Source organism: Heterodontus francisci, chromosome 6 (assembly GCF_036365525.1).
Source record: "Heterodontus francisci isolate sHetFra1 chromosome 6, sHetFra1.hap1, whole genome shotgun sequence".
NCBI lineage: Eukaryota > Metazoa > Chordata > Chondrichthyes > Heterodontiformes > Heterodontidae > Heterodontus > Heterodontus francisci.
In genome coordinates this window covers 132,424,983-132,437,543 of record NC_090376.1, presented here as the reverse complement: position 1 = coordinate 132,437,543, position 12,561 = coordinate 132,424,983, and the positions used below count along the sequence as shown (strand labels likewise).

The 12,561-nt window shown below is 43.7% G+C and overlaps 1 protein-coding gene across 12 annotated transcripts in view; it reads left to right on the top strand.

Annotated features, from left to right (window-relative positions):
* Nucleotides 1–7,397: 7,397 nt before the first annotated feature.
* mycbp2 (MYC binding protein 2) overlaps nucleotides 7,398–12,561 on the top strand; it is a 243,061-nt gene continuing 237,897 nt past the window's right edge. For all 12 annotated transcript variants that reach the window (XM_068034341.1, XM_068034347.1, XM_068034350.1 and 9 more), the window contains exon 1: nucleotides 7,398–7,959. In XM_068034341.1, coding sequence (XP_067890442.1) covers nucleotides 7,685–7,959 — 275 coding nt within the window. In that variant the 5' untranslated portion in view covers nucleotides 7,398–7,684. The remainder of the gene's footprint in view (nucleotides 7,960–12,561) is intronic.

The window sequence follows — 12,561 nt, the reverse complement described above, 5'->3', positions numbered from 1 at the left end:
TGCAAATCTTGGCAACCTGTCTAGAGATGTCAATGTTAAACGGATTGCAAAGTATACAGGGCATCATCTTGGAGTACTAATGATTGACTCTGACCCAGCAGATTTCCGGGTCTTTCTGATTCCATTCTGCTCGTTCTCCCACTGATCTTTGGTAACTAGAATCCTGCTCCCAGTACCAGTGGAGAAGCTGGTATGTGTACCTCAGGGACTGCACCTCCTCATAGCAGCAACACCTGCGCAGGACCAGACTCTCAAGTAATCCATTACAAAGAGTCAGACTGTCCTGTGTCCATTCCAGGACTTAGAAGACACAAGAGAAAAGTAATGTCCATCCCAAGAGGCTCATAATATCTTGCAGCAACAGTTAATATCTCATATCCCAGGCCTTCAGGTGGAACATAAAAAAGTGTTACAATAGGGCAGAGAAAAATTCATTTTGTCACGGGGGATGGACGTAGTGACAGAACCAAATTGTGCTTTTGTATATGGTTGTACAGTATCACTGGAATATTTGATGTAAGGATTGCTTCACATTTAGCTCTCTTGTACGAGAATGGGGATCCTACGATGTGTTGATGCATGGCTCTGCATTAGGATCTGATGGCTAGATGTGAGCAACAAGGAGTTTGTATAGAGAGTTTGGTGAGATAAGGTAGATCATTGATGGATTGAGACTGCCAAGTAATAATGTTCTATTCATCTGTAAAGGTGTGTCAAATGAGTCTTTTTCTCAGATGTCTAGCAGCCGTCGCAACTGCATCTGTTTCTTCATTAAGCCAGGCCTCACACTATTAGCAGTGTCATCATCAGGCTCTCTGGCATCGTTTGGGGAATCCACCATCAGCCCTTGCCTGATTGCAGAGTTGTGAATCATACAATGTGCTAAAACAATTCTCAAAACAGTATTGGTGCATGATGCAAGGCACTCCCAGACACCAAACTGCCCTTTGAGTATTCCAATGGCTTGCTCAATTGTTGTTCTTGTCATCATGCATACATCACTGTACCATTCCTATCGAGCACTGGTGGTCCTATGAAAAGACATCATGAGCCACAGGACTAAAAGGCATTCCGTGTCACCCAACAGCCATCCTGGTCCTAGCTTCTAGTTGAAGTAGAGCTGAGAGATTGGACATCATGAAGCATCATGAAGGCTTCTGGCATGTTTTTTTTTAATTTATTCAATTGATGGGATATGGGTACTATTGGTAAGGCCAGAATTTATTGCCCATTCCTAATTGCCCTTGAGATGGTAGTGGTGAGCTGCCTTCTTGAATCGCTGCAGTCCACCTGTTGTGAATGAACATGCAAAAATCTGTGCCTGCCATTGCAAAGGAAGTGTGTATTTAGGGAATGGAAGCCTTTGTGATCACCATTAATTTTGAAACAGCATGAAAGATGGAAGTAATGTATCTTCAAAGGTCATCTACATTTGAACAGCAAGTAAGAAGCTCCATTCTGCCCAGTTGAGAAACTTTTCTGTATCTAAAAGATAGCTGCTAGGTTGGGTGTTTTTGTATTATTGTTGTGCACTGACATGTCTTTGGTCTAGATGAATTAATCAAGGGGGCAACAAAATCCAACCTAAAGTTTAGGATTTTGTCAAGTTATGCTTTTTATATATGTGGGTGATTGTAGCTGAGAAGGATTCTGGGGGAAGCTTTATGGTAGGGAATCCATACAGCCCTGGTGCTTACCAGACTCTAGGACTTTGGTAGGTGAGATCGAGGCATCCAGTATTAATGAGTTTTCCTCCACGAGACAAGGGAGTGGGAGATTGATTAGGAATTATGCTATCTCTTATGTGACCGGCATTTCAAAGATGTAGAGAAAGGCCATCAGATTTCAGGATTGATGCAATAGTTCTATTCTGTATTTGTTTGTACAGGGTTATACATTAAAACTTTTCTTAGTTTGTTACCCAATTAATAATATCTAACCTTGATATAGCAGAGCATCTGTTCAATTCCCACATGTTTATTAACACTCCCTGGCCTGAATCAGAGTCTTTTCACCACTGGTTGCATAGAACCTTTTGTGCTGGATTTCTAAATCACCCACTGCCTATTTCAAGTCCCTCTAGACTTGAAGCCTTTTATAGGTTTGGTTGTAGTACAGGCTATTCTGTGGTCCTTGAGGACTGCTGTTGTGTTTTTCCATTGTAATATTGGGGAATTGTCAGGGTTCACATTCTCCGAAGTAAACAGAGTAAGCTGTGAATAGGGGCTATGAATTCGGGGTCAACTAGGAGACAGGAGTTGAGACACCTGTGTTAGGGATGAAGAGCTACATAACTGAGTGTTAGCAGGAGTGTAACAGATGGTTGGTTGGAAATGGAGATAGAACTGATGGTTCAGCTCTGGATCAGTGCCAAGTGGAATTGCGACACACAAAAAATAATTTAATTTGATTTGCTCTCAGGATCTGGGCAATGCTGGCAAGGCTACATTTAATGTCATCTTTAGTTGCCCTGATAATACAATGGTGGTCCTGCTTCTTGGCGTCATAGCCTGTACGAATGAATGGCTTGACAGGTCACATCAGAGGCTATTAAGTGTTAAACACATAGGGCAGAATCGTACCGCCTTTAAAATTTTTCAGAGGTTGGGACCAAAAGTGGGTGATGCCTGACCGCCCATCTGCGTGATCTTACCAGAGGCAGTCAATTAAGAGGCAACCTCCAGGAGCACCATCCAATTAAGGGCAGCGAGCTGACAGGTACCTGGCTGGGCCAATGGGAGGGCCCACAGTGTTTTCCTGCCAGCAGTCCTACCAGGAGAGGTGGGCACTGTTGTACTATGCAACCAGTGGTGAAAAGACTCTGATTCAGGCCAGGGGAGTGTTAATAAACATGTGGGAATTGAACAGATGCACTGTGAACCTGTGGCAGAAGCTGCCTGGGTGGCGTGGCAGGGTGAGTAGTTTAAATTAAGAAGACTTCGCTGGCCCCCTGGGAGGCTACCTCCAGGGACCTGCCAGGCTTTGCCCGCAGCGTGGGACCCATCGCTGCCAGTAAAGTCCCAGTGGTGTCCTCAATCTAGCCTCAATTGACCAGGTAATTGGCACTAATTGGCTACTCACGGGACAGTTTACAACTTCTGTTGCTCACCCACCTCTGGCAAGATCAGCCAGAGGCAAGAATGTGTCAGGTGGCCAACCTGATGCGCCATTCTCAAATTTTCCCCCACCACCCACTACCAAAGTCACCTCTGTGCGGCTGGTAAAACTCCACCCATAGGGTGGGACCAGACTCCCACATATAGCCAGTGTTAGCCATAGTGTTAGCCACAGTGTTAGCCACTCACCTCTGAGTCAGAAGGTTGTGAGTTCAAGTCCCATTGCAGAGACACTCCAGTGCAGTATTGAGGAAATGCTGCACTGTCAGAGGTGCTGTCTTTCAGGTGAGAAGTTAAACTGAGATCCCATCTGCTCTCTCTGATGCACGTAAAAGATCCCATGGCACTATTTCAAAGAGTAGGAGAATTTTCCCCAGTGTCCTGGTCAAAATTCATCCCTCAACCAACATCACTAAAACAGATAATCTGATCATTATCTCATTATTGTTTGTGGGAGTTTGCTGTGTGCAAACTGGCTGCTGTGTTCCCTACATTACAACTGTGACTACATGTCAAAAGTACTTAATTGTCTGGAACATTGTGAACAGTCCTTCCTTCCTTCTCTCCTTCCTTTTAGTCCAGGTAGAGCCATTCACTAAAGGACATAAGTCTAGAAAATGATTTGTTTGAGTTGGATTATAGGACAAACACTTTCCTTGTTCAAGAAGGATGTACTATGCACCTATAATGTATAGGTCACCATACCTCTTGTGTATTATTACCTGTTCAGATTCCTTAGTTCAGTTTAGAGCTTATCAAGGTATGGGGCTATGAAACAGCTCAGGTGACCTCCCATTATCATCATGCCCTATGTAGGGTAGAAATGCTTGTTAGGAATACTGTTGTGTAAATGTGGAAAAGTTACGGGGGGGGGGGGGGGGGGAGGGTGGAATTTTCCTCTGTGATCCCACCACAGTACTGCAGCAAAGAATGTTGGAAAATATAGGGAGTGAGGCCTACTGCTGCCTCACCACCCGAACAGGATATCCATCACCTCACTCCCACTGGGTTCACAGATATCCACACCTTCCCTGCTTGCCACATGCAAATGTCTTGGGGGGCGGGGGGGGGGGGAGCAGATCCTGGTAGATATTTCTGCTTTCCCTTACCCTTACTGCTGTCTTTTGTGGCTGGCTTGCAGAAGGTGGCAGTAGGCTCCAGAAATTGGCAGCAAACACCAATATGGAGGGAGAAGGCCTTGTATGACCCCCTCTCTCTCCTTTTTATCAGATCATTTGGTACTGCAGGGACACCTCCATGGCAGCATCACTGAGATTCTGCTCTCCCCACGTGAACTCCCTCTTGACAGCAGGAATCCTGCTGGGAGCTCACCATGCATCTGTAATGCAGGGTTAGGGCTGGGATGGACAGCAGTACCAGCCCATTGAAATTCCACCCTAAAGAGGAGACGCAAGCCTATGTTTGAGACAGAATATTAAGTAAATCAAATGTTTTTAGATGTATTCATTTTGAAACAAACTGCATAGGATTTGTTTAGATTTCTTCACCCAATCCTAAAGTACTGTCTTAGTCCAGTCACAGAGAAATAGCTTACCTTTGAATAGCAGTTTCAGCTGAAAAATGGCAAAACTCACCTCAGGGCAAGTATCTGAGGCCGGAATTTTACGTTGGACGGGAGGCCCTGCCCACCGGCTAAAAAGTCGGTGGCGAGCCCGCCCATGCTGGGCCTCGGGAGCCAGGCCGGGATTTTTTGCTCCCCAGGACCTTAATTGGTCTTGGGCGGGACTTCCACTCCTGCCTAATGGAGTTGCCGGCCAATCAGCTGGCCGACAGCTCTTACTTCCAGCAGGGCCACTGCTGGGACTGCACCCAGCCATCGGACGCAAGAGGAAGGATAGCCCCGGAACTTAGGTAAATTTTTAGGGCCTTGTCGGGGAGAATCGGCTGGACCCTAGCAAGGCAAGGGGGGTGGGGGAGGGGATGGTTGTGGGTGGGGGGAGGGGATGAAGTGTGTGTTGTGGGCGATTGGGGTTCAGGGGATGGTGCTTTGCGAGGCACAGGGTGCCCGATCAGGAGAGCCACCTCCAAGCCCACAAGTAGGTCACCTGGTTTTACCAGGTGTAGTTCTTGGGGCCTTTGCTGTCCGACCTGTGAGGGTAAAATACCCATGGCAGCAGGAGGAGGCCCTTAAGTGGGAATTATTTATTTATTTAGAGATACAGCACTGAAACAGGCCCTTCGGCCCAGCGAGTGTGTGCTGACCATCAACCACCCATTTATACTAATCCTACATTAATCCCATATTCCTACCACATCCCCACCTTCGCTCAATTCCCCTACCACAATTTACAATGGCCAATTTACCTATCAACCTGCAAGTCTTTGGCTGTGGGAGGAAACCGGCAAAAACCCACACAGTCACAGGGAGAACTTGCAAACTCCGCACAGGCAGTACCCAGAATTGAACCCGGGTCGCTGGAGCTGTGAGGCTGCGGTGCTAACCACTGCGCCACTGTGCCGACCATTAGAATGGCGTTTAATTCCAGATTGATGAATTTCACCATCTGCCATGGTGGGATTAATTGGCCACTTAAGGGGACAGATTGGCCTGGGCGGGCGAGCTGGTTCTTGCTGCCACCACCCCGCATAAATTTGCAATGGGGCAGGAGGGGTCGGGAATGGCTCCCCCCACCCCGCTTCCCACTCAATTTTACGCTCACCCCCACTACCAGCCCACTCGGTGGCGGGGGAGGGGGGGGGGGTGGCGTAAAATTTCGGCCTTGTGCTGCATTCACACTATAACTTCAGCATTGGCGCATTACTCCTGGAAGAGGCCTTCGTCCCCACCCGCCCAGCCCAAATCTACTTGGATCCCTGTCCTGCTGATTTACACTATAGCTTCCTAGAATCCTCCTGCACAAAATCACTTTGCACTAATGCTACTATTGTGTAAGTGCAGCTGCAGAGTGATCAGCTGTCCTGGAATTGGAACACTCAGCTTTCTGATTGAAACTTGAATACTTAGACTAATTGAGCATTCTTTTCTTTTGCTGGAAGTTACCATCTTATTTCACCGCACCTTACCAGCCGACGTAATTATCAATTTGCAAAGCAAACCAATATTTGCTATCGAAATTCAAACAGTTCATTTTCTACCGATGTTAGCTACATGGCTGCTAAATGCATAGTTTTTCAACATAAACAGTCATACTGTACTCTACAAAATACAGTTTATTATATCTCTATTAATTTAGTGGTCATCCAAATTACCCTAGTTATTGAAAATATCAGCCGGATATGGAGATATTTCATCGTTTTAAATATTAAGTTTTGGGATGGAGAGACTTAATTTCTCAGTGTGGGATCACACATTGATCAAACGTGTTCAATGAATGATTTTTCTTGAATAGGCTATGAAGTTTATTTGCTTTTTCCCAATGATTTATTACCCAATCATGAAACTGCGTCAGAATTTACATTTTCTGTTTGTTAGTAGGCAAAAATACTGTCTGATGATACTGGGTTTCAAATATTAAGAAAAAAAGGTTATTAGCCATATTCCAAGTCAGTAACTAGAAAATAGTACATTGAAATTGTAGAATTATTCATTTTACGGAGCATAAGAATTTTTTTTAAAAAGACGTTACATTCAATTGAAAGAAGGAACTCGTTTATGCGCAGCATTTGTATAAGAAATGGATGTATTTCGGAATTTTGCAAGATCAGTACAGTTGTAGATAATTGCAATAGAAATAGAACGAGAATGGGAAGGACACAGGCCATTAGTCAAATCGCGTAAAAAAAATGGAAAAAATAAACATGAAGTGGTGGAAGAGGGAAAACACAAAATGAGTAGCCACAAGACTATTATAAATATAACCCCTCAAAAAACTAAGTCAATTATTCGTCAACTCTGTTTCTCTCTCCACAGATGCTGCCAGACCTGCTGAGTATTTCCAGCATTTCTTGTTTTTAAATCAATTATTCCACGTCGACAAATTTGATCATGATTGATTCAAACAAAAGTTTCTTTTAAAACAAATGAGTCACTTTGCACATTACCAACGCTACTCGTAATGCCTGACATACGAAGAGGTGTAGCAATTGGAAATAATTGAATGATAAAAGGTGAGGGTTTTAGTACAGTGGGAATATTAATTGTGCAGTATGATTTTGAAAGGGAAGCCCTTTATGTTCATCCTGTGCTTTGGGGAAATGCAGGGAACCTGTCAGTGCAATGCAGCGCCCTCGCGGCTGCTCCGAGCGGTTTGGGAGGAACGCGTTGGTCCTCCAAGGTTCGCCGACCTATCCCAGCGTGCAGTGCTTTCTCCGTCAGGACGGCCAATTCAAGATGGCAGCGTCATCGGGACGGAGCCTGAACAGTGGTCGAGACTGCGGCGAAACCGACAGCTGAACGGCGACCTGTTCCACCCCCACGGCAACCCGGCGCTTCTCCGCGGGCTGCGGAGGATGTAGAGAGGCGGGGGCGGCGCACTGAGAACCCGAGGCCGGCCTCCCGTTACTGATCGGCGCCGCTTGCTGGTTGTTTCCTGGGCCGGGTTTGAGAAGCCGCTCACACCCGCCCCTCAGCTCCCGCCGCCCGGAGGATGATGTGTTCGGCTCCATCTCCTCCTGCTCCCGCTGGCGGCCCCGGCTTCTTTTCTTGTACCTCGCACACGCAGCCCGACTACCCGGCCACCGACTCCCTCTACACGGACTCGCTGCTCTTCCTGGCGCCTGATCCCCGGGCTGCTGCTGCTACAGGAGGAGGAGGGATGGAGGCCGGGGCCGGGCGGGTCCAGCACCAGCTGCTGTCAGGGAAGCTGCTCGGGAACAAGTACCAGCAGCTCTTCGCCGCAGCCATGGATACCCTGCATAGCAGGTAAAGCTGTCAGCCTGACTGTGGACATGACACACACACACACACACACACCCAGGGGATACAAAGGGTGCAAACACACAACAGCCATGCAGAATTTATCATTTCCTAGGGCGATTGCAGTATAGCAGACTCTGCACAATAGAAACATTAAAACAATTGCAGTTTGTAAATGCAACATACATTAGAGGCGCTGTGCAAATCACATTTTAATTTAGATGTTGCTTGTTAACGTTACTTGTACGAATTAATCGGCGCCGAGTGTTAAAACTCCGTGTTTGTCGACGTTTGTAACCTCTGGGATGGACTTGCACCATAAACACGGGGCTGAGGTTTTGTTAGAAGATGACACATGCTGTTTAGGTTGTCAGCGGGGCCCAGCACAACGTGGTCAGCTGTCGGGTTGGCTGACAAAATGCATGGACTCTTGCCGACTGTTATTGTGTGATTAGGGACAGGGAGCTGGTGATATTCCACTAGCTGTGAGGGCCGGACTGGGGTCAACCTGGGTACCCAAATCCAGGGGGACTGACTGCTTTTGGAGTTCTTGCAGAAAAATGTGAGGCGTTGTCTTGATGGTTTGGCTAGTGATGCCAAGTTTCTTCATTAACGTTGCGCGCTCGTATTCCGTGGGGTGGGTCGGTGCAGAGCGCCTGTAGCAATAAGATTGTGTTCTGCTATCCTTGCTGCGTTTTTAGCTTCGGCCTGCATCGATGTTGGGGTTAGTTACTGTTTCGCTTCTTCCACCCCCATCTTCGAGTGATTTCGCACGAAGCACGATAAGTCTTTAGGTGGCAGCAACCCCGAGAGACATGTGAGAAGTGGTTATCAGGGTGTTAAACATTTGAGTCCAACCCCTTCGCTGTCAGTGTCTTACAGTGTAAATGTAGACTCCTCTAAGAACAGCAGTGGATGTTAGCACCCACACATTGACAGAAAGATATATTAAAAATACCAAATTCTGACCTGCTATGGGTTCGGTCAGGACCATTTGCAGTTAAAATTTGACGACGGATTTCTCTTTCTGACCAGAAGGCTTCACTTTAACATATAATGGTCGGATAAAGATTTCATAATGTTGTGAAATGGTGTTCACTTAATCACGTGCGTCGGTGGAAACGAAACCTATGGTGTAGGACAATGAAACGATGGAACTGGCCTTCATTTAATCTTTAACCGATTTAACTGCATGAAGTATATTTTGGACAATGTCATTAATATTTGGGCAATTTTATTCATATACTGCACTCGCTTTTGCTGTGACAGACCTTTTTTTTAAAAAAAATTGCAATATGATGAACGTACCGTACGTGAATTACCTAATCCATTTGGACGTTGTAGGGTGGAGCTTTGTTTTTCTCCTATTATTCGACTGCAAATCAGTAAACGCCACAGACATAGAATGCCCAGAACTCACTGCACTGAAATAGCATTGTTTTAGTGAACAATGATACTGAGTGGAAACACGTTGGTGCTAAAATATTCTTGTTCAGTGATGCATGATGAGAGCTTTTTAGAGGAGGGGTAGGAATAAATGTAGACTGCAGATTTGTGGTGTTATAGCAGTCTGGAGATATGCAGTTGACACAAAAATGCAAGAACCTTCTTGCAAGGCGTTCATACTCATTGTGATAATCCTCAGTGGTATTAACATTATTGGAAATTTTTTTAACCAACATTGTGTGATGGTACAAATTACAAAACTCAGCAGTGATGGGAAGATAGAAGTGTGTTGGATTATTAGAATGTGCAAAATAATTATTGGACATTGTTTTAAGGTGCTTTTGTTGTACATGTTTGAGCTACCAAGTGTAGAAACTCAGTATATGATGTCATGGTTATATTGGTTGCATCACCTGGTTCATGACTTCCTCAATATTCTACCCTTTTTAAAACAAAACAAATTTTGAATCTTGTATACTGGAGTGCGTCTGATCAGTGGAAAGCCCAAAGTCTCCTTGTGAAATGTAATTTTCATTTCCATAATGAAGCCAGCCAAAATAACAAGTTTAACTTTCATTTATAAGCTGTAGTGACAGTTGAGATTTGGTGAAAATATTCCAGTCAGTTTCACAATGACTAGGTTGTATCTTTGATATATCCTCTACATTTCACAAAAAAAATTGCAATTCCCTGTAGTTAATGTTGGAGCCAGTTCATGGTACTGTATATGCATCACAATTTGTGAGCATGTCATAGTAGAATAACTGCCATTCAGCGACTGTGCAATGGATATTGTCAACATGTGAACTTTTCCATATTCCTGTCTATTCAGCATTTCTGCCCTAAGCTATCAAAGTGAATCTTGTATGTATGATGTACAAGGATATCTAGTTTATTACATATAAGTAACATGCAGATGAAAATGCATTGAGCAGTTGAGATGATGCCATTTGTTTTGTGATATAACCTTGTAACACTTTAGACTGTTGTACATATAGTGGAATCTGCAAAATAAGCTTATTCAGTTTTTGCAGCATCTGTTTTATTTACCAATGGTGGACAGAGCTCTCAATAGAATCCTGTGATTTGTACTAAAGTACTATGAAATCTTTTTATTGATTTTAAAGTTATACACTTGTACATAAAGGGTTGTAATGCAAGGCATTTGTTCTTTAACCATATTGTTCTATGACTACATCTGAAGATTTACATATTTGCAATCAACTAAGTGTCAAATGTACATGGACACCCATACTATGAGTTAATGAACATATCTGACCCTTTGTCTTACTTTGCTGTAAACCTGCTTTATAGCCCCTGGTGAGCAAGGGCCAATAACAGAATCGTGAGACAAGAAACTGGGGATGCCTAACGTGTTCTGGATTTTGTTTTTACAAAAAAAACCTGCCAAACCAGATCACAAGTACTAGTGAACAAGATTCAAATATGGATGACACACATCTCATCATCTTAATTGAGCCATAAGATGGAGCAAATTTATTGCATTTTTAAACTTTAAAATGAGTGTAATAGGCTAATGGTTGGAGATGACTTACTGTAAGTGAACATGTTATTTGTTTGCCATTAGTTTCAATGCTCATGCAGAGATTGGCATAGTCCATACAAACATGGTATAATCATTTTATGGTCAATACCTGATACTGCACTAAAATTAAGTTTGATGCATGGAGCTTAGTAAGTAAGCTATCAATATTTTTGCAGTGATCAAGAAAAGGTAAACTAAAATTAAGCATTGTAAATTTAGGTTGACCAATAGGTGTTTGATTTTTTTTTGACTTTTATGTGTCTGTTAAAGAAGCTTTACCTTGGTGGAATACTGTTTTGGTTTTCATTTTTATAATCATACAATAGAAAAGTATTGTAATTTGTATACAAAACATGAAAAAAATGAGAATCTTTTGCTGTACAAGCACAAATCTATAACACTTGAAGTTTATTTCAATAGATATTACTCGTAATTTAAATGGTACTTAATTATAGTTAAAAGCAGGATAAAATGATGCCAATGTTTGTTCAGTGACTAACCATCTAATTGTTTTGCATGCAAGCCTTAGAAGAGTCAATTTTTTGGAAAAATTGGAGTCCAGCTTTTTTTTCCAAAAATATACTTTATTCATAAAAATCTGCATTAAAAAATACATTACAAAACAGTTCCAAGTTGACATTCCAGTGCAAAAGAAATCAGTTTTCTTCAATATAGAACGTGAGTTGCCTCACAACCATTCCATTCCATTTTACATGAAATGTACATTTTCATGACACAGCAAAACCATGTTTTGGTGCATACAGCCTGAGGGGTTTTACACAGGTTCCAGCCTCCCACTATGGTGGGAGGACCTTACACAGTGGCCTTTCCCCATTGAGCCTTTGCAACATCTGCCCCAAACTTTAGTGCGTCCCTCAGCACATGGTCCTGGACCTTGGAATGTGCCAGCCTGCAACACCTGGTCGTGGACAACTCTGCACTGGAAGACCAAGTTTCGGGCAGACTAAAGAGTGTCTTTCTCCGAGTTGATGGTCCTCTAGCAGCAGTTGATATTTATCTCTATATGTCCCTGGGAACAGACCTTAGAGCACAGACTCCTGTGTTATGGAGCTGCTTGAGTTAAACCTCGACAAAAACCACTGCATCTCCTTCCACACTTGCGTTACAAAGGCACATTCCAGAAGGAGGTGGGTAACAGTCTCTTCCCATTGGAATTGAATTCTTGCTACCAAATGAACTGAAATCTTTAAAAAGGAAAGACTTGCATTTACATAGCACTTTTCTTTCCTTCGGGATGTCTCAAAGCACTTTATAGTTAATGAAGTACTTTTGAAGTATAGTCACTATTGTAATGTGGCAGCTAATTTGCATGCCCCAGCATTGTGCATAATAACCAGATAATCTCCTCCTGTGATATTGATTGAGGGTTAAATATTGACCCGAACACTAGGATAGCTCCCCTTCAAAATAGTACAATGGGATCTTTTACATCCACCTTAGAAAGCAGACAGGCCTCTGTTTAATGTCTCATCCGAAAGTTAACACTTCCAACAGTGCGGCACTCCCTCAGTACTACAGTGGAATTCCAGCCTAGATTTTTGTGCTGTAGTCTCTGGAATGGGACATGAATCCACATGTAAATGTTGTAAATTGAT